This window comes from Erpetoichthys calabaricus, chromosome 15 (genome assembly GCF_900747795.2).
Source record: "Erpetoichthys calabaricus chromosome 15, fErpCal1.3, whole genome shotgun sequence".
Classification (NCBI taxonomy): domain Eukaryota; kingdom Metazoa; phylum Chordata; class Cladistia; order Polypteriformes; family Polypteridae; genus Erpetoichthys; species Erpetoichthys calabaricus.
Window position 1 is genome coordinate 81454834 of NC_041408.2, and position 25573 is coordinate 81480406.

At 39.9% G+C, this 25573-nt stretch overlaps 1 protein-coding gene across 10 annotated transcripts in view; it reads right to left on the minus strand.

The window, feature by feature from the left end:
- ltbp1 (latent transforming growth factor beta binding protein 1) overlaps positions 1–25573 on the minus strand; it is a 386058-nt gene that overhangs the window by 85527 nt on the left and 274958 nt on the right. For all 10 annotated transcript variants that reach the window (XM_028820637.2, XM_028820635.2, XM_051919196.1 and 7 more), the window contains 4 exons: positions 17004–17126; positions 16388–16510; positions 12511–12636; positions 4240–4368 (listed from right to left, as the gene is read on the minus strand). In XM_028820637.2, the coding sequence (XP_028676470.1) occupies positions 4240–4368; positions 12511–12636; positions 16388–16510; positions 17004–17126 (501 nt within the window). The remainder of the gene's footprint in view (positions 1–4239; positions 4369–12510; positions 12637–16387; positions 16511–17003; positions 17127–25573) is intronic.

Below are 25573 nucleotides of genomic sequence, written 5' to 3' on the forward strand. Positions count from 1 at the left end.
AAGAAGCTTGTTTGGGTTTTAGGGTAGAGAGAGAGTGTGGTAGGAGAAGGATTTGGTTTAACAGAGCAAGTTATGGAGATTTGGACTTGGACGGTCTGGTTTTGGCCTTTTTTTTCTTGGTACTTGTTAAAAGAAATGTAATTGTTGTAAGCTAGCCATCCAGGTGATACATGTGGATAGTGTGTGTCTAGCTGTGTAAACTTTGTTTACCTAGAAAGTTAAGTTATTGTTGTCCTCCTGCCTTGTTTCTGTTTTATGTGCAGATTATTTTGTGAGATTTTCTCTTTGAAAATTAATTGTGAAGCTGATTACAGAATCTGATCGTTCTTAGACATTTTTAAGAGGTAAGTGCTGTGAGACTTGAAATGTGTGTCATATTGCTCTTTTACGGATGCTACGAAACACCAGGGGTGACCAGTTTGGTTTAATTTTGAAGCCAGTCATGCTTACATTAAAGGGAACCTAAAGATACATGTCTGACTGTTTTGTTGCACCAGCAGGAGTAGAGTATGTAGGGCTTGTGTGGCTTCGGAGTCCAATCATATGTGGTCCAGTGTAAGAGTTAATGGTCAAGATTCCTCAAAAGAGCTTAAAGACAGAAGTAAACGAACATTTTCCAGTGTTGACCAATGTGTCTCCTCTCAATTAAGTGCGGAATTGTAACTGTGAAACCGATTATAGATGCTGAGCGTTACTAGACATTTTAAAGAGATAAGTGCTGTGTGACTTGATACGCGCATCTCCATTGCTCTTTTACGGATGCTGGAAGAACCTACGAAGCACCGGAGATGACCAGTTTGGTTTCATTTGGAAGCCAGTCATGCCTGCATTAAAGGGAACCTTAATATATGTGTCTGGCTGTTTTGTTGCACCAGTAGGAGTAGAGTATGTAGGGCTTGCGTGGCTTTGGAGTCCAGTCATATGCAGTCCAGTGTAAGAGTTAATGGTCGAGATTCCTCAAAAGAGCTTAAAGCCAGAAATTAACCAACGTGTCTCCTCTTAATTAAGTGTGGAGTCTGTTTTTTTTTATAGATGGTTTACTTTTTTTTGTCTCCAAGCTTTCTCTCACTTGTGTGCGGCCTACTTATATACCCCTAGGCCTTTAGTAGGTCGTAACAGAATTCAATCAAAAAGTCATTGGCTTTAACTCCATACGCCAAACCAATTTACCTCATAGTCTGGTTCTTTGTGATGAGAGACTATGATGGATCCAGATACCAAATAAGGATGCGTTATACTCATACAAAGTCATCTTGTATAGCTAACAGGCTTGGGCAGATTTATGGCAGATGAAGTTTAATGTCAGTAAATATAAAGTATTACATATAGGAAGTAAAAATGTTAGGTTTGAATACATTATCCTGGGCCATCTTAAGAGCATCATAGGTCCCCAGGCAAAGTAGTGTGCTGGAGACCCTGTTTTGATAGCAAAACAGAAACACACATAGGCATCAGAAACATTGTGGGCCCCAGGCCAGTGCCCATATGTTAAGTTGGCTCTGACAATGGAAGGTCTGAAAACTGAAAGTACACCTAATGAGAAGGACCTAGGAGTCATGGTGGACTTGTAGATGGCACTATCTATAACACATTCATACTGTGTGCAGAAGCAATCAAGAAAGCTAATAGGATGTTAGGTTATATTTCATGTGTGGGGAACAAATCAAGGGAGATTTTGCTTAAGTTGTATAACAAACTAGTTAAGCCTTGCCATTAGTATTGGTCTCCGTATTACAAAAAAAGACATAGCAGCACTAGAGAAAGTCCAGTGAAGAGCGACAGGGCTGATTCTGGGACTGAACGGTATGAGCTATAAGGAGAGACTGAAAGATTGAACATTTATAGTTTAAGCAAACAGGTCAAGAGTACAAGATCAAGGTGTTTAAAATTAGGATAGATATTAGCACAGTAGATACCAGCTGTTATTGTATATTCTGCAACAACAACACGGGGAACATGATTGTAAGCTTGTTAAAGGCAGATTTTGTACAAATGTTAGAAAGTCAAACATACTGTATATGATTGTCTATAAAGCAAAATACAAACCTCAGTAGGCAGATGATACTTGATTACAGATGGGCAACCCTGTTCTTATCCTCTTTGGTATTGGGACACTTGGAGGACCTTTCCACTGAGAAGGTACTTTGGATGGTCTGTGCCTTTTTGAAGGTTACCATATTTCTTACACCTGTTTCTTTTTTATTTTTTTGCTTGCAACTTTTCTTGTCCTAAAGTTTTGCTGCCTCTACTTCTCCTCAGCCAGTTTACTTCTCTTGCTCCTTCTGCTAAGCACGCTTTTACTCCGCACTTACTGCTTTGGAAATTCTTTCATGAACATCTACTTCTTAATGACACCTGTTATTACCTCCCCTTAGCTTACCCTTCAAATTGCTGGGACACCAGTTTCACAAATATGACATTTATACGAAAAATGTGGTCAATGACAAAGGCTGTTTGCAATTTTTCATTATAGGGCACCATTTTACTGAGAAGATGCAATAACTGAAGACTCAGCTATACAAAGTTGATAAGCTTGCACTCACAGCTGACTAATGGACTCTGTTAATAACCAAGAAATGTACGAGCACACCATGCCTCTACATAGATGAAGGCTGACAGATGAAATTAGTGGTACCTAACATTTGTAACATTTTTTAGTAAGATATTGTGATGGACGGCCGGGGATCTTGCCCGGATGGGACACCCTTTTGGGGAGAAAAACGGGGGAATGGACATGTCAGCAACAGTACCTTCCCTGGGACACGAGAAGGCAGCCCCCGTGGTTTATATCAGGGTCACAGGTTTGGGTCTTAGAAGCCCAACCCTGCTGGGGCCCGTCGCCACCACAAGGGGGCACCTGGACAGTTTCGGAGCCTGGGTCTGCTGTGCTTCTGCCACACCCGGAAGTGCTGCCAGAAATTGATCGAGGAACACCTGGAGCACTTCCAGGTGGGGTATAAAAGAGGCCGCCTCACTCCACTTGGGGAGCCAGAGTCGGGAGGAGTAAGACGGAGCTTGCGAGTGAGGAGTGGAGGTGGCAAAAGAAAGGTTTATTGGGGTTTGTGCATTGTGTTGTGCCAAAAGTAATAAATGTGCGTGTTTGTGGACATTGCATCTCAGTGTCTGTCTGTAGCCAGGCTGATCTTCTACAATATACAGTTTTACCGAGAATTTAGGGTAACTGTTAATTTCACCCCCCGGGTGTCGGTAGCATGTTTTGCAGACAGCATCTTGCAGTCAATAACGGATTTAATTTGTATTTTAATCCTGGTGAGAGGCTACCTGAGCACACCCAGAAATTCTCTACCATCAGAGTAGGGGTCCTGAATTTCTAGCTTGATGCTTAAACTGGCTGTATCGGTAACCAATTCCAGAGTCTGACATTATTCTACTGTTCCTAAACATAAAACACATTTCACTAAAGTAAAAAGACAGCAACACATTTTCACTTTAATTTAAAATACATTTTTACATGCATAAACCTTTCTGGGAAATGCATCCTTATGTTATTTTCAATAGTATTAGATAGAGTGCCTCTTTTTAACAATTGGGCTTAAGAATTTAAATTCAAATGTGATCAATATTTATATTCGTATCCCAGAGAAAAAAAAAATCTAAAGAACGGAGAGAACGTGTATATGTCAAAACAGAGCCTGGAATAAAATCGAGTGGCTATGAGACTGGCAGTGCTAACCACATCACACAGTGCCACCCGACTCTGGTTTTGACTAAATTACACATTAACGCTTTTGATGGCAACAGTGTAGGCAAAGAAATCTGGAAATGGAAGGTGTGTAAGTTCAAGTTAGTCAACATCTGCTTCATGGTATTCAGCCACAACAAGCTGGACTGGTTAGGGAGAACATGCTTGCCCCACTGAAGTACAGAACACAAGAGGTGATTTCAGTATATCAGCCATATTTAACATGACTCCAGGAGAAAGGCTATCTAAGAATTTTCTGCTCTATCATGCAATTGCAGAGTAAACTGGTTTCCTGTCCCAAAATCGAGAGAGCAAATCTAACAAACAACACATTAAATTCTATTTTGGAAACAAAGCAGGCCATATTAGTTTGAACTGGGGTAAACAGGCAGGGAGTTAGGGTAAACGTTTAGTTTACAAAGATGATTCTTAGATGAAACAGAAATAGCTAAAGAATGATATGCTGAATTGTGAACACAGCACGATCAATAGTTAATAAGCATAGAAATAGGGAAAAATCACAAATGTTACCTTACCTTCACAAGTCCGCCCATCAGCAGACACAAGGAAGCCTTGTTCACAAACGCAGTGGTAGGATCCTTCAGTGTTGAGACATTCCCCATGAGGCAGGCACAACTCTTCATCAGACAAGCACTCATTAATGTCTGCAATGACAGAGGTAACGCTTGACAGTGTTAGGGAGACTGCTCAGATCAGATGTAAGGTAGACGGGGACTACAGGAGTAGGCTGCTTGAACAGAAATTGTCATGATGGGCTGTACAAAGATCTTTATATACTGTATAATATGCTACCGTGGCTCTCCGTTTGTCTGTCTAGGATTTTAAATCACCTGTCGCTCGTAAACTGTTTGACTGATTGACCTGAAATTTGATACACATATACGACTAGACGTCTACTATCCACTTTCAGGGTGATGATTGACCTCCAAGGTTATTCCTGTTTTTATTTTATTGTAGAATCAACTCTCGGCAGCAGCCAGCAGAGTGGTCGTGTGGCGCATATATACAGGTGCCGTTCTCATCTCTACCACCTTCGCCGTCACTTCCCCTACCTCTTCATATCTTACATCATTCTTGAGGCAGTTTGCAGACTTAAGTGTCAGCTTAAGCAAAAAATTAAAGAAAATGTACTAAGTAATTGCAACACAAACACTGACTTAATCAGTTTTAATGCAAAAAGATGACGATGAAAGAAGAGAAGAATGGGATCGCTAGGGTGGAGAAAAGAAGATCTGCTCAGGAAGGAGCAAGGGCATCATCCTCTGAGCAAACGAATGGTAAACACACAGAGAAAGAGGATGAAGACTAGGAATACTCAGGTCAAGTGTATTCACTGCATGCTATCATGCAGTGCACCGTTACTGGTATGAGAATAATCTTGTAAATATATTAATACTGCTCTTAGGACAGTCCAGATGTGACCAAAAAATAGAAAGACAATGAGCAGGCTGGAAAGGGTAAAAAAAAAAAAACAGTAATATCAAAAGGAATCCAGAATTACTGTTAAAAAATCAAAGGGTTAGCTATACAGTATATACAAAAATTTGGAAAAGTCAGGGTCAAATAATACAAAAAATATGATAAGGTATGGAGTCAGTAGATGGATTGGGAGAGCATGGGGGGTCATGAGGTCGCTGGAAAGGGGTGTGTGGCGCTCCTGATATCTATGCAAAAGGACGAAGGTCCAAGACTTTAGAGTCCTGGTGCTTCCTGTCTTGCTATACGGTTGCGAGACATGGACACTATCCAGTGACCTGAGATGAAGACTACACTACTTTGGTACTGTGTCTCTCCGGAAAATCTTTGGGTACCATTGGTTTGACTTTGTATTGCTCATGGAGTCCCGAATGAGGCACATTACCCGCATTGTGAGGGAGCGTCAGTTACGGCACTACGGCCATGTGGATCGATCCCCCGAGGGTGATCCGGCTCACAAGATCCTCATTGTTGATGACCCAAGTGGCTGGACCAGGCCAAGGGGTTGCCCACGTAACACCTGGCTGCAGCAGATAGAGGGTCATTTCTGGAGGGTGGGACTGGACCACGTCTCTGTCTGGGGGGGTTGCCCCGAGTTGTTTTGTCATGTAGCGGGTGTGGCAATGCACTGTGCCAGTGCATGCACCCCAACTTGACGGCACAGTCAGAAACAGTTCCCTGTGATTTAACTGACGTAATGTCCTGAGAAGATGCTCACTGATATCCCAAGTGATGTGGCAGCTGCAGAAGCATTTTGGCTGATGTGGCAAGATGTCATGGCCACAGCTTGTTATCTTTCCTGAGACAGATTTTACACTTTGTATCCAAAAGCTGCAGTCAAGGAGTGATAATCAAGCCGCAATCTCACTGATGACTCAGGATGTAATACAAGAAAGTCCTGCCTTGTGGTAAAAACTTATGTGAAATAATCTCCTTTAAGCACTTTCTTAAAACTCTATTACATGCCTTCTGTTATTCAAATACTTTATTTATTGAGACCACTGCTGAAATGTAAATGTAGTACCTCTTGCCCGTGTATACCCTTTCATTCTATAACACACATTACCAATAACTGCAACTCCACCAGGCTAAGAGGTGAACCACCCACAGGAACACCAAGATGCTGACGTTTACTGGTCAGTTGTGTCAATAGCCATTGTTTACATAAATCTAGACTGTTGTTCTGGTCAGGTCATGTTGAGGAGCATGCACTGGTACAGTGCGTTGTTGCATCCACCACATGATGAAACAGCTCGGGATCCCGATTAGCATCCCCCAGGTGGACATGTTGTCCAGTCGCACCCTCCAGCTATGACTGTCTATCTGCTGCAGCCAGGTGTTACATGGGCGACCCCTTGGCCTAGTTCAGTCGCTCAGGTCCTCAACAATGAGGATCTTGTGAGCTGGATCATACTCGGGAGATCGCTCCACATGGCCCTAGTGCTGTAACTGACGCTCCCTCACAATGCAGGTAATGTGCCTCATTCGGGACTTCATGAGCAGCACAAAGTCAAACCAGCAGTACCCAAGGATTCTCTGAAGAGACACAGTACCAAAGGAGTCCAGTCTTCATCTCAGGTCACGGGATAGCATCCATGTCTCATGACTATATAGCAAAACAGGCAGCACCAGCACTCTAAAGACTTGGACCTTCATCGTTTTGCAGAGATAACAGGAGCGCCACACACCTCTTTCCAGTGACCTCATGAACCCCTCATGCTCTCCCAATCCATCTACTGACTTCATAGGAAGAGTCACCAGAGCCATGAATGTCACTACTGAGGTAAGTAAACCTCTCGACGAGGTCGACACTCTCTCCGCAGACAGACGCACTGCTGATGGCTGTGCCCAATAAAGGCCTGCATCTTGGAATGTCTTTACTGTTGCTCACCAACCAGAAACTCACTTGAAACAAATGACTTAATTGGTGTAACATTTCTTTATCTTTAACTAGTTTCCTTGTCTGCCTTCCCTTTGTTCTTGTGGAACAATAATAGCTTAAACGATTTAACCTTGGCAGTACATTACACAATTTCTAGTCAAAGAGCAAGTCAGAATTAACGACTACAGTTTCTGGATCTCACTGCCTTGAGGATGTCAGATTACATCACCAGACATCACAGGGGATGACAAATTACAAAACTATACGATGGCTTTTTTCAGATTTCCAAAATACGGTATTGGGAGCTCGCCGCATTCTCACAGCCGATTAGTGTGCTGCCCCCCACAGGTCTGGCCCCTCTACAAATGCTTTCAGGGTACAGCCAGTTCTCTGTCTTTTTTCCATTTCATCATGGTATGACAAATATAGGAACCATTCTTCTGCTTGTATGGCTGAAAAGTGCTTTTCTTTCATTTTCTTTTTGCAACTACATTATGTAATTTGTACTTTCCCAGAGTTTACTTGTTGCTTGACATCTTTCTCAGACACACATACACCCACCATTATAGCCGGTTTGAATTTTTTGTTGGTGGGCTAAGTGGCGTAGCAGTCTGACTGATTTGCTAGGATTTTGAAAATATACAACTGGCCCGACTTGCTAAGGTTATATAAATAAAAGCTAAGATTAAAAAATAACTGGAAAAGTTTTGCAGTGTGATGGGCACTTTACTCGTGTTCGATCTCAGTCTCTGCTTACTTGTGCTAAGAGCATTCAGCTCCTTCAATGTTCCCTTCTAGCTTATCCGCAGCATTAATGAAATACAGTAATCCCCCGCTATATCACGGTTCAGCTATCGCGCCCACACTACATTGTGGATTTATTAATATTATTATTATTACTAGGGGGCTCCGCCCCCTGCTCGCTTCACTTGCCCACCCCCGCGTTTGGTTTACCGGATAAACAATTTAAAGAGATTATTTTCATGGGAATTGTTACATATGCATTATTTTCATTTTTACTTTAAAACGTTTGTAAAAACAATATTTGCCCTTTATTTCCTACCCCGGGCGTAGTTAAATCTCTTTCTCGCGGCACTTATAACGCTGCTCGCATTGTGAATGGCTGAATGCATGCTAAAGAGATGCGATCGGTTCAGCTGCTGTCTTGCTGCTGGCCAGCTCTGTGTTGTGCTCGTCGCGCTTTGTGTAAATCACTTAAAAGCCTGTACAGCAGCTGTCCTTTCGCCACTTCATGTCTCTGCCGCTCGCTTTGTGAAGGGGCGGAGCTGAACACAAGCAAAGCAGAAGTGGACAGATCAGCAGGCTTTGTGCTGCTTCTACCAAGATGCCTGTTCTGCTTGTCGCTCTGCACGTTTTTAAGTAGCGGGCGGGTTAGAGTGTGAGGGCTGAACGCACGCTAAGAGAAGTGCCCGGATCATCTGCTGGGTTTCCGCAGCTGCTGCTGGCAAGCTGCATGTTCTGCTTGTCGTTGTTTTAAGAGCTGGGAGCACCTGAAGTGTGTCTGCCAAAAGCATTCCAACAACTGCTAGGTTAGATGTCAGAGAACTTGTTTTAAATTGTTTGTAAGCAGGGTGTGACGTCAAAGTGCTTGTCTGAGACGATCTGGTCCCGATCGCTTCGCTCAAAACCCATCCCGCCCCCAACCCTGCTCCACAGAGGCCCGCTACGCTCCTGCCACTTCACGTTGTGAAGGGGGGGGCTGAATGCACGCTAAGGAGAAGTGGACTTTGCGCTGCTTCTGCCAAGATGTTTGTTCTGCTTGTCGCTCTCCGTGTCAATCATTTAAAAGCCTGTACAGCAGCTGTCCTTCTGTCTCACTGCCTTGTCTTGTGTGACGTTAAAATGTTTTATAATAGAGAGATGTTACTCATATCCTTAGCCCGACATCCACATATCATATATGTTTACAAAGTGTGTTTTAATAAGTTTACATGTGTTTAAAGCGTGTGGGAAGGTATTTCAAGGCTTAAACTATAAAAAAAAAGTTTAATTATATGGTCTTTCTATATCGCGGATTTTCACCTATCGCTGATGGGTCTGGAACATAACTTCCTTGATAGCCGGGGGATCACTGTATGCCTATTAGTTTTTAGTGGACTTTTTCCAACACCATTAAAGAATTTGTATAATATTTTTGGCATTTGGCACACTGTATTAATTGCCGAGGGAAAGTTGTCTTTTCGTGCTTTGGAGGTCGTAGGACAGGGTCAGCCATCGTACCTTTCAGGTTATGATGACCAAAACTCCTCACAACATTCCTGCACTGCCATAAGATACGCATTGCTGTGGTTCCACATACCCTTGACGTAACGTCAGCTCAATGCAGTGTGGATGTTGTATAATTGTTTCTGCATTGTGTCTGGTTGTAAACAGTGAAAAGTCCACTAGGATGACCAAGTCTTCCTCTTTGCTGTGTCTTAAAACCCCAGACCCATTTCTGTGTTGTTACAGTGTATTTAATAGTTTTAATTCTTATACCTTAAACTTCATGTGCTGCAAATTCATTCAAACCTGAGGTTTGTCCAGTTCCTCCTTTGGAGATTTAGCTTAACCTACTAATATGATGAATTTTTAACGCATTAGGCATTTTAGGCACCCTTGATGTGTGCGTGTCCATGTTTCTGTCTGTGCATGTGATAAGCAGAACAACCGTCACTCATTTCAAATGAAACTTGGCATAGTAGTACCAGAAGCTTATGGATTCTGAGAATGGTTGCTCCAGTGGATGCTGTTCTACAGAGACGGTTTATCCATATTTGTGCTTTGGCTGCAGCACAATTAGAGAAAGAGAAGAGAAATTATTTTTCAACAATTCATCCATTTGATTCCACATAACGAAACATTGGCCTGCAACATTTTACTTCTAAAATCCTGAGTTTGTGTAGGGAAATCCATCCCATTTTAATGTACTATTCCAGTCAGTCAGTCATTGTCCAACCCGCTATATCCTAACACAGGGTCACGGGGGTCTGCTGGAGCCAATCCCATCCAGCACAGGGTGCAAGGCAGGAATAAACACTGGGCAGGGCGCTAACCCACCTTTGTAATGTACTATTTATTTTTGTTAATTATAAAAAAGCATCCCCAGCACTGAACACCTTTTGACCCCAACTTATTCACTTTTATATATTCTTTTATATCCTTAAGCTCTTTCTAAACACTGCTGCTGCGTGTCAAGAGCGATGGGAATTTTCAGTTACTCAGTTTTCAGTCTCAACCTTCACACTTCAGTTCTGCTCAAAAAAATTTTCACCATGAGGTTACTGTTCCCTTTGCTGTTTGAACTGCACAAAATGTAATTAAGATTAGCAGTGCCTTTATCATAAAAAGAAAAGGCAAACTAAAAACATGGTCATGTATTGCATTTGTCCAAATTCAATGCAATTTCTGGCTGACTTGGTTATTATTTATTTTTATTTATAATAAAGTAAGGTGAGCGGTCAGAGTTATATTACACCTTGGCAAATTCAGTGACAGCTACTGCTTGGAAAGAACATTCATGTGAAATTTTCTCTGGGGAAGCTCGTATTTCTCACAGTACGTGAACACGGTGTGCAGCCTGAATCAACAACTTTTAGAAAGTCGATACCATACAGTCCACTACAATCAAATGTTACGGTGGCTCCTTCCTGCGCCTCACTAACACACGATCTCCACATCTACACTCATTTATTGTCTGCTAACATGCTTGTACTTTATAGCAGGTTCTTAATCTGGTCTCTTAAAAATGAATTACGTTAATCTGACGGTTAGAGTAACTGCCTAGTGTTGGCAGTGTAGGCCAGATCACCTTGTTTATGTAATATGAAAATATTTGTTTTCTTACGTCTTTATTTATTTATTTATTTCAGTAACATGTTCAGTAGCTGCATTTCACTGATCTTTTCAGTAAAAAGCAACTGCTGTTTTCTTTCCTGCATATTTTATTTTGCACTTTACGTTCTTAATACACTGCATTTCTTCTTGAATGTGTTTTTACTGCTAAACTTTTGGATCTTTACAAAAAATTCTTTTTACGCTGAATGTTTGTGTTCTACCTTATTTCTTCTTATCCTTTTTTTAATTATATTTTATTTATATTTTGACACTGCTGGGACTGCACCTAATTTTGTTGTATTTGTTACAATGACAATAAAGAGATTCTGATTCTGAAAATTCTTTTTCGAAACTGGCAGTTCTGATTTGCCTTTAAATTCCTGTTATCTTGCGTTCATAAGGAATTTAATTTTGCAGTGGAATTACAGAGCTGCCTTTTCTCAAGTATTCTTATTCTTCCATTAAGGAAACTTTATTTTATGCTGTGTACCCTACTGCAGCACCCTTTTAAATTTAATCTGCTTTTCCTAAACTATCTCTAAGCCTTGGACATTATCCCAGTTTACTTATTTAAGATGCTTCTTTACAAAAATCATCCAAAACAAAGGGAAACCCATATTGTGAATGCTCAACCATAACATGTCTATAAGCTTTGTATTTTGAAACATTTGTTTTTTTAATGTTATCAAGTCAAGACTGGCTTAAACTCCTAATGGATTCACTTTTTTGTCCTTCACTATAAGGGTTTTACACTTTATATATATATATGTAAGAGCCAGTCTTAGAAAGTTAAAGTTTTGAGTTAAACTCATATTAATGTTTGCTTTATTTGAATAGAATATAATATCTTCTATAGTCATAGACAATGGTATGGTCTTTTCCCCCTATAAGTTAGCAAGATATAGAATCTTCTTACTATAACTGAGAAACTGTGAGTTAATAAGCTCTTGTTGTGTTTAGAACAGGTCCCAGTAATCAGGGACTTGAAAGACCCATTTTCAAGTTAGAAATGGGATAAGCATACAGTTTTCTGACCGCTTTGTAATGGTTCAGAAACGTTTTGAAATGGTTCAGAAATTATAAGTGAGTGGTAACGATTTAAGATGTAACAAGATTAAGCTTAGAACTAAATTTTTTCTTATTATAATTTTTCCTTTTTAGATATTTTTAATTTTTTTTTTGTGTGAACTGTTTTACTTTCAAACTTAACTAAACTTTTAAAAACAAAGATATTTTGTCTGTGGAATCATTTTTGCGCGTCAGGCTTTTGTTGAATCCCATTTTTTAAGTTGGAGCTGCTGAATTTAGGAAGCTTTGGGAAAACGCAGCTACAATATATATTAATAAAGTATCTATCTATCTATCTATCTATCTATCTATCTATCTATCTATCTATACAGTATATATAGTTAATAAAATGTGCCTATTACTGTAACAAAGCTATCTAGACTTTTTGTTCTTTTTTAAAAATAAAATGTATTTCATTTATAAAGGTAACATGCAATGAAATCAAAGTAATTACTGACAGTTCACTTGCCAGCTTGCTATAAATGTAATAAGGAGTTTCTGCATGCCTTACAAGAGACCTTACCTCGACAGCTTGTCTCATAAATCTGCTCGAAGCCTTCAGGACACATACACATGTACGATCCCACGCTGTTAAAGCAGATGCTTTTGTCCTGGCAAGCATTCCTTTGTTCTCTGCATTCATCAATGTCTAGAAAGACATGTTCATAGCCACACTTAGTAAAGCCAGAAAGACCAGAATGGTGCAAAAACTTGAAAATGGCTATGGAACTTTGAAATACCATATATACTCGTGTTTAAGTTCTCCTGTGGATAAGTCGGGGCTTGATTTTTACCGTATAATTTCTGGTACTTTATAATGTCAGTCGAATGCGGAAAACTCCCGCTATTGATCTAAGAGATTACGATATGCTAATGCCCGCCTTAGAGAGTAACCACAGAGCACACAGCCTTTTTATTTCCATGCATTGTGCCTACGTGAACACACGGTAATACCCAAAATATTGAGAAGCAACGTTTGCACTGTTTTGTGTTTTTTGTATCTCACACCCTCATACACCTTCATCATAAGAGCATCCCTTATCAAAGATGGAGTGTTCGATCAGAAGGAAATATGAATCTGGCTTTAAATTAAAAGTCGTTGAAGTGGTGAAAGAAATTGGTAACTGCACTGCTGCAACAAAATTCGATGAGTGTGAGAAACTGATATGAGATTGGAAGAAGTAAGAAGATGTAAAAATAATAATAATCATGTTTATGAACGGCCGTATAAGTCGGGGCTTGATTATACTGTATAATTTCTGGTATTTTATAATGTCGGTTGTATAAGTCGAATGCGGAAAACTCCTGCTATTGGTCCAAGAGATTATGCTATGTTAACACCCACCTGAGAGAGAACCGACGGAGCACACAGCCTTTTATTTCTATGTATTGTGCCTACGTGACCACACGGTAATACCCAAATTTTACCGAAGTGACGTTTGCACTGATTTGTGTTTTTTTGTATCTCACACCCTCACACACCTTTATCGTAAGAGCATCCCTTATCTACAATGGAGCGTTCGATCAGAAGAAAATATGAAGCTGGTTTTAAATTAAAAGTTGTTGAAGTGGTGAAAGAAATTGTAACTGTGCTGCTGCAACAAAATTCGATGCGTCTGAGAAATCTGATGAGAGACTGGAGGAGGCAAGAAGATGTAAAAAAAAAAAAAATTAAGTGTCGTATTTTTGAACAGGCGCATAAGTTGTGGTCTGATTTTGTGATCGATTTTTTGGGTTTCAGGACCCAACTTATACGCGAGTATATATGGTAAATTGTGCATCATTATCTAACCAAAAGCAATCATGGCCCTGAACTCAGAACAAAACTGCTCCATATCATTCTCCCAATGTGCAATATAGACCTTAAGTCAACCAGTGCAATTTGTATATTTTGTAAAGTACTTTTATTACTATTTGGTTTGTTATTATTTTCTCTCTTCTTGTCTTTTTAACTCTTATGCCTCACACTGAGTCGACTGGACCTTCAATTTCGTTGTTCCTTTGTAAAAGTGACAATGACAATAAAGATCTATCTATCTATCTATCTATCTATCTATCTATCTATCTATCTATCTATCTATCTATCTATCTATCTATCTATCTATCTATCTATCTATCTATCTAACCAATGCTTATAAACAAATGGCTAACTTGTCAAACATTGTCAATTTACAGCATTTGCTGTAAATTTAAAATAATCTGACTGCATTGTGCTGGATTATATAGCTGTTCCAGTTTGGACTTTGAGGATCACTGTCAATTTGAAACAAATAGTGCTGCGTCTGCAGGAATGGCACTGTTGTTATTCTGAAGTTAAACAATCTTTATATGGGGAAAAAATCCAGAGCTGGTTACAAAACCAAGTGGATGAGCACCTTTCTTGAAACTGTTCATCCTTTCTCTAGGCGATTGTCTTTCCATTACAGGGTCTCTGCAGCAAATAGTGGAAGGCAAAAAGGCAGTCCATCAGACACTTACGTATAATGGGACAATTTACAGTCTCCAATCAACCAAACAATTGTCTTTATGTAATGTGGCGGTAAACCTAAAATTTGGAGGAAAGCCATAGAGTTGAACCTAGGTCTCTGAAACTGTGAGGCATCAGAGCGAAGTACTGAATGTCAATCACACCCTGCCATATATGTACCCCTGAAGAACACATTATGGCCTAGTGGCTAGGGTACCGCATTTTTAGTCCCAGCTTCCAACCCGCTTTATGACCCTGAGCAGTCACTTTGATTCACACCTGATTAATCCACTTTAGGGTCAGGCCTGGAAGCTCTTGGTGCAAAACAGTAACAAAATCTGGACCGGGTGCCAACCTGTTGCAGAGCCCACACTCAAAAAGGGCCAATTTGTAATCACAAATTATTAAACCAATATATGTATTTGGGAACGTGGGAAGAAAATCCATGAAGACTTTCAGATTCAAATCCTGCATGCTGGATGTTTGGAGCGGCAGTGCTCATCACTGTCATCATGCTGTCAATAACCATAATGTATCTTAATCCTGTAGGTCACTTTGGGTACGGTATCTGCCAAATGACCAATTATAACAATACCAGCTGCGTGTAGTCTTTGGGACAAAAAACAATCCAAAGTCTCCCTAGCAGTTTTACTCTATTGGTAAACTTGTAGAGGCGTCAGCTAACCCTTAGGAATTACCTAAGGCAGAGGATGTGGACCCTCTTCTGCAGTCGGAACAGGTCACATCTTGTCCAAAACGGATGTGTAGTCGAATGCAGCTGTGGCACAAATTGAGCAGGACAGGCTGGAACCTGTCTTAGACAAATGTATGGTAGCTTGTTGTGTAAACGTACAATGTGCATGTACCCCAAAGCTGACTTTGAATGCTTGGGTAGAATGAGAAGTGAGGTGCATACAAGCACTGAGAAAATTTAAAAGTGCATGCATGTCAAGTGCAAGTCACACTTGTATAAACTTCTACATCTTCCATAGAATTCACACCAACTCCTACGGCTGTGGTTGAGCATGAGCAGAGCGGACTGCTCCATACATACACATACACACACACACACACGCGCCATCTAGTGGCTCTGGTTGAGTGTAAGCAGTGCGGACTGCTCCATGCACATACACACACACACACACACACACACACACACACACAGAGTCTTTCTTAGTGCAAAGTGGGGTGCATGGAAGCACCGAAAAAAAAATTTTAAGTGCATGCATGCGCCATCATTAAGAAGAAAGACGCCTCACGCCTGGACAAACTGGTGAGGAAGGCAGGCTCTATTGTAGGCACGGAGCTAGACAGTTTGACATCTGTGGCAGAGCGACGGGCGCTGAGCAGACTCCTATCAATTATGGAAAATCCACTGCATCCACTAAACAGGATCATCTCTAGACAGAGGAGCAGCTTCAGCTACAGACTGCTGTCACCGTCCTGCTCCACTGACAGACTGAGGAGATCGTTCCTCCCCCAAACTATGCGATTCTTCAATTCCACCTGGGGGGGTAAACGTTAACATTATATAAAGTTATTGTCTGTTTTTACCTGCATTATTATCAATCTTTAATATTGTTTTTTGTATCAGTAAGGTGCTGCTGGAGTATGTGAATTTTCCCTTGGGATTAATAAAGTATCTATCTATCTATCTATCTATCTATCTATCTATCTATCTATCTATCTATCTATCTATCTATCTATCTATCTATCTAGTGGCTCTGGTTGAGTGTGAGCAGAGCGGACTGCTCCATACACACACAGGTCCTTTGTTTATATACTGTATGTTTATATTGAATTATAATAATTTAGACACTAAAAGAAAATCAGAATTTGCATGTTTGTATTTGTCATTCTTATGTTTTCTGCTGTAGATTTAAAAAATGTAGGTATGGCTGTCTGTCTCTTACCATACTGGTACTTTAGTTACCTTCACACTGGTGCTTTGTAGCTGATAACCTGAAGCCACTGCTGCAGGTGCAGAGGAAGGAGCCTTCAGTATTCTGGCAATTCCCACTGACGCACAGATGATCATAGGCACACTCATCTATGTCTGTGAGGTGTGGAAAAAACAACAACAATTTAGTATATTGTGCTAAAATTAAAGACACACGTCTTCACATCATCACACAAACTGTTTTCAAGGTATGTGTCAGTACCATCAACATTAAGCACTTTAAATACCTCGAATTAAAACAGTTAATAATTCTTTGGACATATTCAGTTTTAGTCAGTGTCGTTATTCTTATAAAACAGGTCTACAGTGAAGGGCCCTCCATTTATTTTGAAATATTTAGTCTGAAATTAAATGGTTTTAAGCTTTATGGATTTGTTCCATAAAAACACTGGCTGATTTATTACAATGTGGTCAATCAATTGTAATATTTCCATAATAATTATGCCTCAAAAATATTCAGACAGTGAAGCAGAAATTTTATGTATATTGGTCATAAATGTAATTATATTTCATTTTTTTTTTGGTTATGGGCTGATTTTAAAATGTAGGTTTGGCCAGCTGTAACCATAGATATTGATAGTTTGAGTACCTTCGCATTTGTCTCTGGAGGCTGATAATTTGAAGCCACTATTACAAGTGCAGAGGAAAGAGCCTTCTGTGTTTTCACAGTGCCCTCTGACGCAGACATGCTGGCTGGCACACTCGTCTACATCTGCATAAAAAAAAGGTACAAATGAGAAATTGTATTGTGTGGTAAATTAAGTGCAGCACTTGGAAAACACAAAACATCATTCAGTCTGCTAGAGACTGTGCAGACTACTTATGTGTTATATTCCACACACCCTTGTTGAAATGTCAGCTTTTGTTAATGTGAAGAATGAAATCTTGACAAGTAATTATGCAATATTTAATTTTTTTTTCACAAAATGAACAATAGGTATGATGATTTATCTTGATTTGGGCTTTTACACAAGCTGAAATATTAACAAGTGTCTGTACAGCTTTGATATCCAAAGATGTCCAGGTCATCACATTTAATTACCACGTTGTGCACAGCTTTGTGACAACACGGGTTGTTAAGTGAAGAGTATCTGTACTTGGTTGTTCTTCTCAATCCACAACATATGTTTTTTTACTTTTCTTCTTAATATTCTATGTTTGGCTGATGGTGTTACCCAATGCAACATATAAAATAAATTCTAGATGAATGAAATCAGCTTTTACTAATAAAACTGCACATTATAGTATCAATGCTGGAAACTTCACAGTTAATACATTCCTTATTATTAGTCCCCCTAACTGCTAAACCTTAAGTGTCATCTGCAAATTTAATTAACTTCACAAATTTGTTCAAGGTAGTTATATAAATTACAAAAACAGCAGCACTATCTACGACCCATCTGAAACACAAGTTTTTCCTTCAATTAAACAAGAAAAAGTTTCAAGCACTTCAAAGCTTTGTGTTCTGCCAAGTCTCTTGAACTTGATTGATTAGCTTTCTTTGGGGTTCTGCAGCATAGGTTTTTCTTTGAGTGCATTTAATTTCATAAGATCCACAATTATAAAATGCTTTTTTTTTTTACTTCCTTCAGGAACTTCAGCATACTAGTGAAGCTTAATCCTACCATCTTAACTCAGGTTTACTGTTCAGTAAACATACCTGTACAGGATACAGTAAGCATTTCCTCTGCTTTATCTTTTAAATTGATTTCATGAATTTGACTGTTAAACCAATTGGCCACCTGCTACCAGAGCCAGTCCAATAACCTTATTTACATGAGGCTTCATTCCTAGAAGGCAGTCCACAACTGGCACCTGCTGACTTCAGCCTACACAGGCCTAAAAATAAGGAGCTGCCTTTAAACATTCAAAACACACTTCTTCTTCTTCTCATTCATCTATTGGATGCTCCAATTAGGGATTGCCACAGCGGATCATCTTTACCTATATTTTCAGCGTCTTGCTCTGTTGCACCCATCACCTTCATGTTCTCTCTCACCACATCCATAAACCTTCTCGTAGGCCTTCATCTTTTCCTTTTACTCGGCAGCTCCATCCTCAGCATCTTTCTCCCAATATAACCAGCATCTCTTCTCTGCACATGTCTAAACCAAAGCAATCTCGCCTCTGTCTTTGTCTTCAACCGTCCAACCTGAACTGACCTTCTAATGTTCTCATTTCTAATCCTGTCCATCCTCATCACATCCAATGCAAATCTTAACATCTTTAACTCTGCCACCTCCAGCTCTGTCTCCTGCTTTTTGGTCAGTGCCACCGTCTCCAACCCATATAACATAGCTGGTCTCACTACCACCCTGTAGACCTTCCCTTTCACTCTTGCTGATACCCGTCTGTCACCAATCACTCCCGACACTCTTCTCCATCCATTCCACCCTGTCTGCACTCTCTTCTTCACCTCTCTTCCACAATCCCCATTTCTCTGAATTATTGATCCCAAGTATTTAAACTCATCCATCTTCACCAACTCTACTCCCTGCATCCTCACCATTCCTCTGACCTTCCTCTCATTCACACTCATGTATTCTGTCTCGGTGGTCCTACTGACCTTCATTCCTCTCCTCTCTAGAGCAGATCTCCACCTCTCCAGGGTCTACTTGACCTGCTCCCTACTATCGCTACAGATCACAATGTCATCAGCAAACATCATAGTCCATGGGGACTCCTGTCTAATCTCAAAACACACTCCTGTCTAACATTCAGAACACACTAACAGTCATTAAATATATAAAAATGCACTCCAGGTGAGATGGTAGCCGTAAACCTCTCGCTTATTGAGACAACTGTTGTGATGTGAAATATTGGATACAAGTTGATAAATATTTTGTGTGTCTTTATTTGTAACTTAGACAAAGCAATGTAATATTAGTGTTACATTATTGATAATAACAGCAATGGTTTGTTGGTTTAAGAACACCTTCCCTCCTTTTAGGACTGAGTCTCTTTGTAATTTTATGACAGGGTTGGGGTGAAGTGCCTCAGACAAGTTTGGCTTGTGTTTCTCTGCAGGACTCCCAGTCAACCCCCACAAGAAAGCCAGGCTGCCTAACTGCCAAGCTTTACCTTAACAAATGGTTTTGGGGGCAGGTGTGAAGGTGTTCTGTCACCCCCATTGGTCTGAAGTATGGCTGTTAGGAACTGTCTTGTATCAGAAGCCTTTAAGTACCACAATGCCCTACTGGCTCTAGGGGTTGGACAGAAAACCTATAAATTTGCTTGCTTTACCTCACCCTCTCTCTCTTTGTTACCAAACTGATGAAAGACCATCACACACACGCCATAAACTGAAAAGGACAACACAATGAAGAGCACAGCTCGGCAGCCATATTTAGACAGGCATGCGGCCTGTTCTGAAGAAAGTCGACCACAAAATGACGACTTAACTAGAGACATTTAAAGTAACTAACAAGTCTGTGTGCCGCCTGAAACTACACATCACTATTTAATCAGGTTGTATGGATGCCAATATTCAAATATACTTTGCATATTGTTATTATTCACCCTGCCTGGGATTGGTTCCTGCCTTGTGCCCTGTGTTGGCTGGGATTGGCTCCAGCAGACCCCCGTGACCCTGTGTTCGGATTCAGCGTGTTGGAAAATGGATGGATGGATGGATATTGTTATTATTTATGAATATTACCAATAATACATTATTTAAATTGTAACTTAACTCCTGCTTGTCTTTTACTACACTTAATTGCCTGAAGTTATAGATGTAGAGGGGAAGGTGGGGAGAAGTTATAGACTATAATAGCTTATAAACAGTGGTAAGTCTGTGAGATTTGAGGCATTCTGACAAAGGCTACACATTAATAATACAAAAGGGAAAGGTTAGAGTAATATATTACTCTACCAAGACAAAACAATCAAAGCAGAGTATCTTTATTAATGAGGAATGTTTTGAAAAAATCACAAATTAGTATTCCAAACTCTGAAATCCAATAAAAGAAGTGAAAGCTCCATAAAACCAGAAGATCTAAAGAAGATGATACTCCAAATTTGAAAAGTCCAAAAAGTTAATGAACCACTGCTGGGATCATGTTGGGTCGCCAAAAGAATGAAATGCATACTAGAAATAATGGAGGTGAACAGAAGGAGAAACGTCACAAAACGAGTTGATACTGTGAACCTGTCCTATCTATTGTCTTAATCAAACCATTAAACCAAAAAAGGCAAAGCCAGAAAAGGAGACATGAACAGTAATAACAAATACTAACAACCACATGCAGAGTTTTCTTCTGATTTATCCGCAAACATTCTTTACAATCTTAAATTTTTTTTTTGCATTTCAATAACATTCACTGTAGCTACCTCAGTAATAAAAAGTATTAATAAATGACGTTGTTTGTCATTTTTTTAATATTTTCCACTCAATATTCTTAATGCACTTCATCTTACTGCTACAATATTAAGTCTCATTTATCATTTCCAATAATCATCTCCAGCTGCATTTTGGCATTTCAAATTTCCCTTTGAACTGTTGCTCTCAAGTATTCACAAGCCCCTGCTTATTACTGCCATTACAGAGCTGTCTTTTCTTCTGTATTTTCCTTCTTATCTCCTTAGTTGCCCTTTGAAGTGATCTGTTGTGTTTCCTATTGAACATTTTTGTATAAAGCTCAATTTGCATTATAGGAAGCACGCCTTTTAAATCTAAACCATTTCTCCTCTGACATTTCCATATCTAGGATACCTCAGAGGTGTTCAACTGCACTCTGTGACACCTCGTGTAGTGGGAATTAGGATCACCAGCCTACACTCTGGTTGTCTAGTATGTGAGACCGAGCGTGACCATGATGATGGTGTAAGACGGGGAGACACGGACACAAAAAAGGTTGGGTTTTTTGAAAAATAAAGTGAGGTTTTATTTACAGGTGCACTTAAAGAAAACAAAAATAATGTCCTGCTGAATTTATATATTAATACACAGTCCAATACCGCAAAGGACACACAAAAACAGTAAGTAAATGGAGCCCAAAAATAGTGACTATATACAGTATTTATAGTGTAGGCTGAAAGTCCCAAACGAAAAAGAATACTGCATACAAACTAGTGAAAACCATATATACACGAACCAAAATGAAGCTGTCTTCCTCCACAGTGCTCCAAGTCAGAAGGCTGCTCCTTCAAACAGTGTATACAGGATTCACCAAAACAATAAAATACAGAAAAAGTGTATATACAAAAATACACAGTGCACCGATAACCACAACCCAATAAATACCTCAACCAAAGTTAATCCAGAGATATTTATATATATATATATATATATATATATATATATATATATATATATACATACAAGAAAAAATATTTACAATAAGCAAGGCACAAGCCGTAATGCTTGGTAAATTCAAAACACTATTCTACCAAGTACCTTTCTCTAAGAAGATCTAGTCAGAAAGAACCCCCTCTAGAGGCCATGATTCCCTTTTGTATCTCGCACCGACCAATTAAACTGTCCTACGTCATCTCTCTGCAAGCATGCAATGACGAGAACGCGTCTGCGAGAAGTGGCGTCTCCTGCCCTGCAAAAATACTATAAGAGTTTAAGCAGCCGGCGCGCGCACGCGCGTGCATAGCTCTGCTGGCTTTTCAGACACAAACTGCGCTTCTGCCTTCAGTGAAAGTAAGCACTTTCCACTTTTACGTCCTTCCCCTGAGCTACTGCCCAGAAAACTACAAACATGGGATCCCTTTTCTAAACCACGGTAAACTAATATTAAGGCGTTTCACACTTTCTTTTACTCTTTTAGTTATGAGGTCGCGGGAGGCACACGCAGGAGTGGAGAACCAACAATACCATCCCGGTCGGTTAATGGCAGGGCCGTCTCTCCAGTCTACACGAGACCCGCTGTGACGCTGCCCAAAAGGCGTTCATATCATCAGCGAAGACGTCTCTCTACACTATATAAAAGAAAAAGGCAAGTTTCCTTTCTTTATACTTTAACCTTTTTTTTTTTTTTCCTCAAACAAATGCCTCTCTCAACTCCATGCAGAGGACACATAACTAATTTTATTTAATTACAGGTAATGCCAGTAAGGCACATTACCACACACTCCTGAGAGTTTAATTGTGTTTCTCAGTCTTATTAGTTAAACTCATTTAGTCAGAGAAATTCCTGTAGCTCTCTGTCTACTGATTAAGAGTTTACAATGACGTGACGTTTAATGCTGTTTGAAACTTACAAAGGCGCCTACGCCTGATATAAAATTTGTTGTATTGGAGTTCTTCACTGTCTAACTTTTCAATTTAACTCACCTAATTGTTAATTTTTTTTTATTCACCATAAAGAGATAAATTAGATATGAGTCACGAATAATAAGGAAGATGACACTTCTTTTAAAGCCTTTTCCACTTTCTTGTGGAAACTTTCATTGTACACTTCGTCGCCTGCTACCGCTTTCTCCCTTACATCCCCTTCATACAGTCCGTCCTCTTTCACTTTGACCATCCTCTTCTCCTCTACAGGTATATCTCATGACACGTCCACACCACTTTAACCTTCTTTTCTGTATTATCTAAGAGATTTCCACAACTTTAACTGTACCGCTAATTCTCTCCTTCCTGATCTTGTCAAGCTTTGCTATTCCACACATACATATAGAGTAATGTTATTTTATTCATGTGCTTTAAGCTGTAACACATAATACATCAGTATTCAAAAACATTCATAAGTGAGTACAGCAAGTTGGACACCACCATTTTTGTTTGTTCCCAACTTTTTTCGAAAAATGTGTAATTTTCCAATCATATGGTGCTGGACTACAAAATTTTGATATTTTTCAAGTCAAAGTTATTTCTTCAGGATCTTGGTATATATATTAATTTGCCGCATAAAATTGTGTTCTAAAGTGAAACATTCTTTATAAATTGTAAAAAGTACCCAGCCTGCTCCTCTTCTTCTTTAAAATGGAGGTGAAGGGTACCCAAGTCCAAACATGAAAACAAAAGCAGTAAAACTTACCAATTACTTCCACTTTGAAGCAGCAAAGAAAACGTAGCCTCTGAGTTTCTGCGGCATGTCTGTGACAACCAAAGTCACCTGGGAGTAATACATTTATTCACAGATTCTTGGTACTGTTTTCTTAAGGTACTGTTGTGCTTCTTGTTTGCTAGTCTGCTCACAGCATCTGTCATGGGTGGAGTTTTGACATTTCTCCTGGCCGACCCACAATGCTGGCATACATACTGAATCATGAGAAAGCTTACCACTGCCACTCAAAACACAAAAAATAGTCTTGTCATCCTCTTTAATAAAACCCCTGTGTGTGTCCAGTGTCCGTGTGTGTGTGTGTCTTCTGGTGAAGTGCGCATGCGCGGGGCACGCTGCGATGCTTCAAAGGACGCCTGACGCGTCACACAAGACAGAGAGGGCGTGACCTATACAATTTCACGCAGCAGATACAATCGGATTTTGGTAAATGAGGTAAGACCTAAAACAGAAAACACGAAAAATCCAATCGGGTACTGAGACGCGGAGACCAGCTTCCCCATTGTTGTGCAAGTGTTCACTCTGAGGATCTCAGATTTGCGATTAAGAAAGCTTGGCCCGGTAAAGTGTAAAGTAAAAGTAGATTTATTTTCGCACACATTACATCAGCTGCTGGGGAGAATCTGCTGATTGCCCACTGTTGTGACAGAAAATTAAACGCATATTACGGACAGCAAAGCCAGTATTACTGTCAGAGAAAATTACAGGCATTTTACGGAAAAAAATTGAATGAGGTAAAAGGTCCCTTGCCATTTAATATGGCCTGTACCTACTAATGTTTATGGACTACTGTTCTAGCGCCCGTTATTGTAACGGGCTTAATGTCTAGTTTAACAATAATTATTGTGTTACCAGTAACAGCGCACTGCACGATAACGTGCAGTGAATACACTTGACTTGAGCATTCCTAGTTTTCATCCTCTTTCTCTGTACGTTTATCATTTGTTTGCTCAGATGTTGATGTGCTTGCTACTTCCTGAGCAGCTCTTCTTTTCTCCATCCTAGCGGCCCGCTTCTTCTCTTCTTTCGTTGGCATCTTTTCGCGTTAAAACTGATTAAGTCAGTGTTTGTGTTGCAATTACTTGGTACGTTTTCTTTAATTTTTCACTTAAGTTGGCACTTAAGTCTTCAATCTGCCTCAAGAATGATTTAAGATATGAAGAGGTAGGGGAAGTGAAGGCGAAGGTGGTAGGGAATGAGAATGGTGCCTGTACGCATGCACCGAACAGCCACCCTGCTGGCTGCTGGTGAGAGTTGATTCTACAATAAAATAAAATAAAAAGGGTAATAAAAATCATCACCCCAATAGTAGCCACATAGTACAGTATATGTGTACCAAATTATAGGTCAAACGGTTTGCGAGCTACAGGTGATTTAAAATCCTGGACAGACAAACGAACAGCCACGGTAGCGTATTATATAAGAAGATTCTGTAGATATTGCTTGCTGACACTGGAATTATTGTACCTGCCATGCTTTGGTAATTTAGTGACAGCAAGTGAAAGAGAGGCTGAGCAACGTATTGCGTGCAATCAAATGACAAGAACCGAACAGATGTTATAGGCTTAGATTTTATTTTAACCCGTTAAAGCTTAGTACAGATGTTTTTACATGGACAGAGTGGTAGCGCAGAGCTTTTGTTGTTACATTACAGTGCCAGGTTTTGCATGCAGTTTGCACGTTAGCCCATTTAATTATGGACTGGTTGGCATCAGTCAATGTGTTTAACTGTGAAAGATGAACTCTTTAACACCGAATACTGGAAATGTGTCAATGGTACATGTTAATCGCCAAAACAAATTTGTCCTTCATGTGATGTGAAGTAAATTACATCCAGCCTTGTTCCAGCCAGGAATACAGCTCGTTATAATTAGAAGCATAAAGACTGTGAGTGATCGTGGAACATTTCTTCCATGATTATTTTTTAGTTGTTGAAAGAACAGAGACAGCAATTCACATTTAGGTATTGTCACACATGTGCGCATGGGAGACAGCTAAAGGGCTTGAATGAGGGTAATTCTGAGCCAGACCGGGATGAAGCAAAGTGCACCAACTCCTTTTCTCGCTTTTCTGCAGACCATTCACGGGAAATTCCGCCTGATCCTAATGACGTCAAGTCTGCTTCCGACCTCTATGACGTCACTTC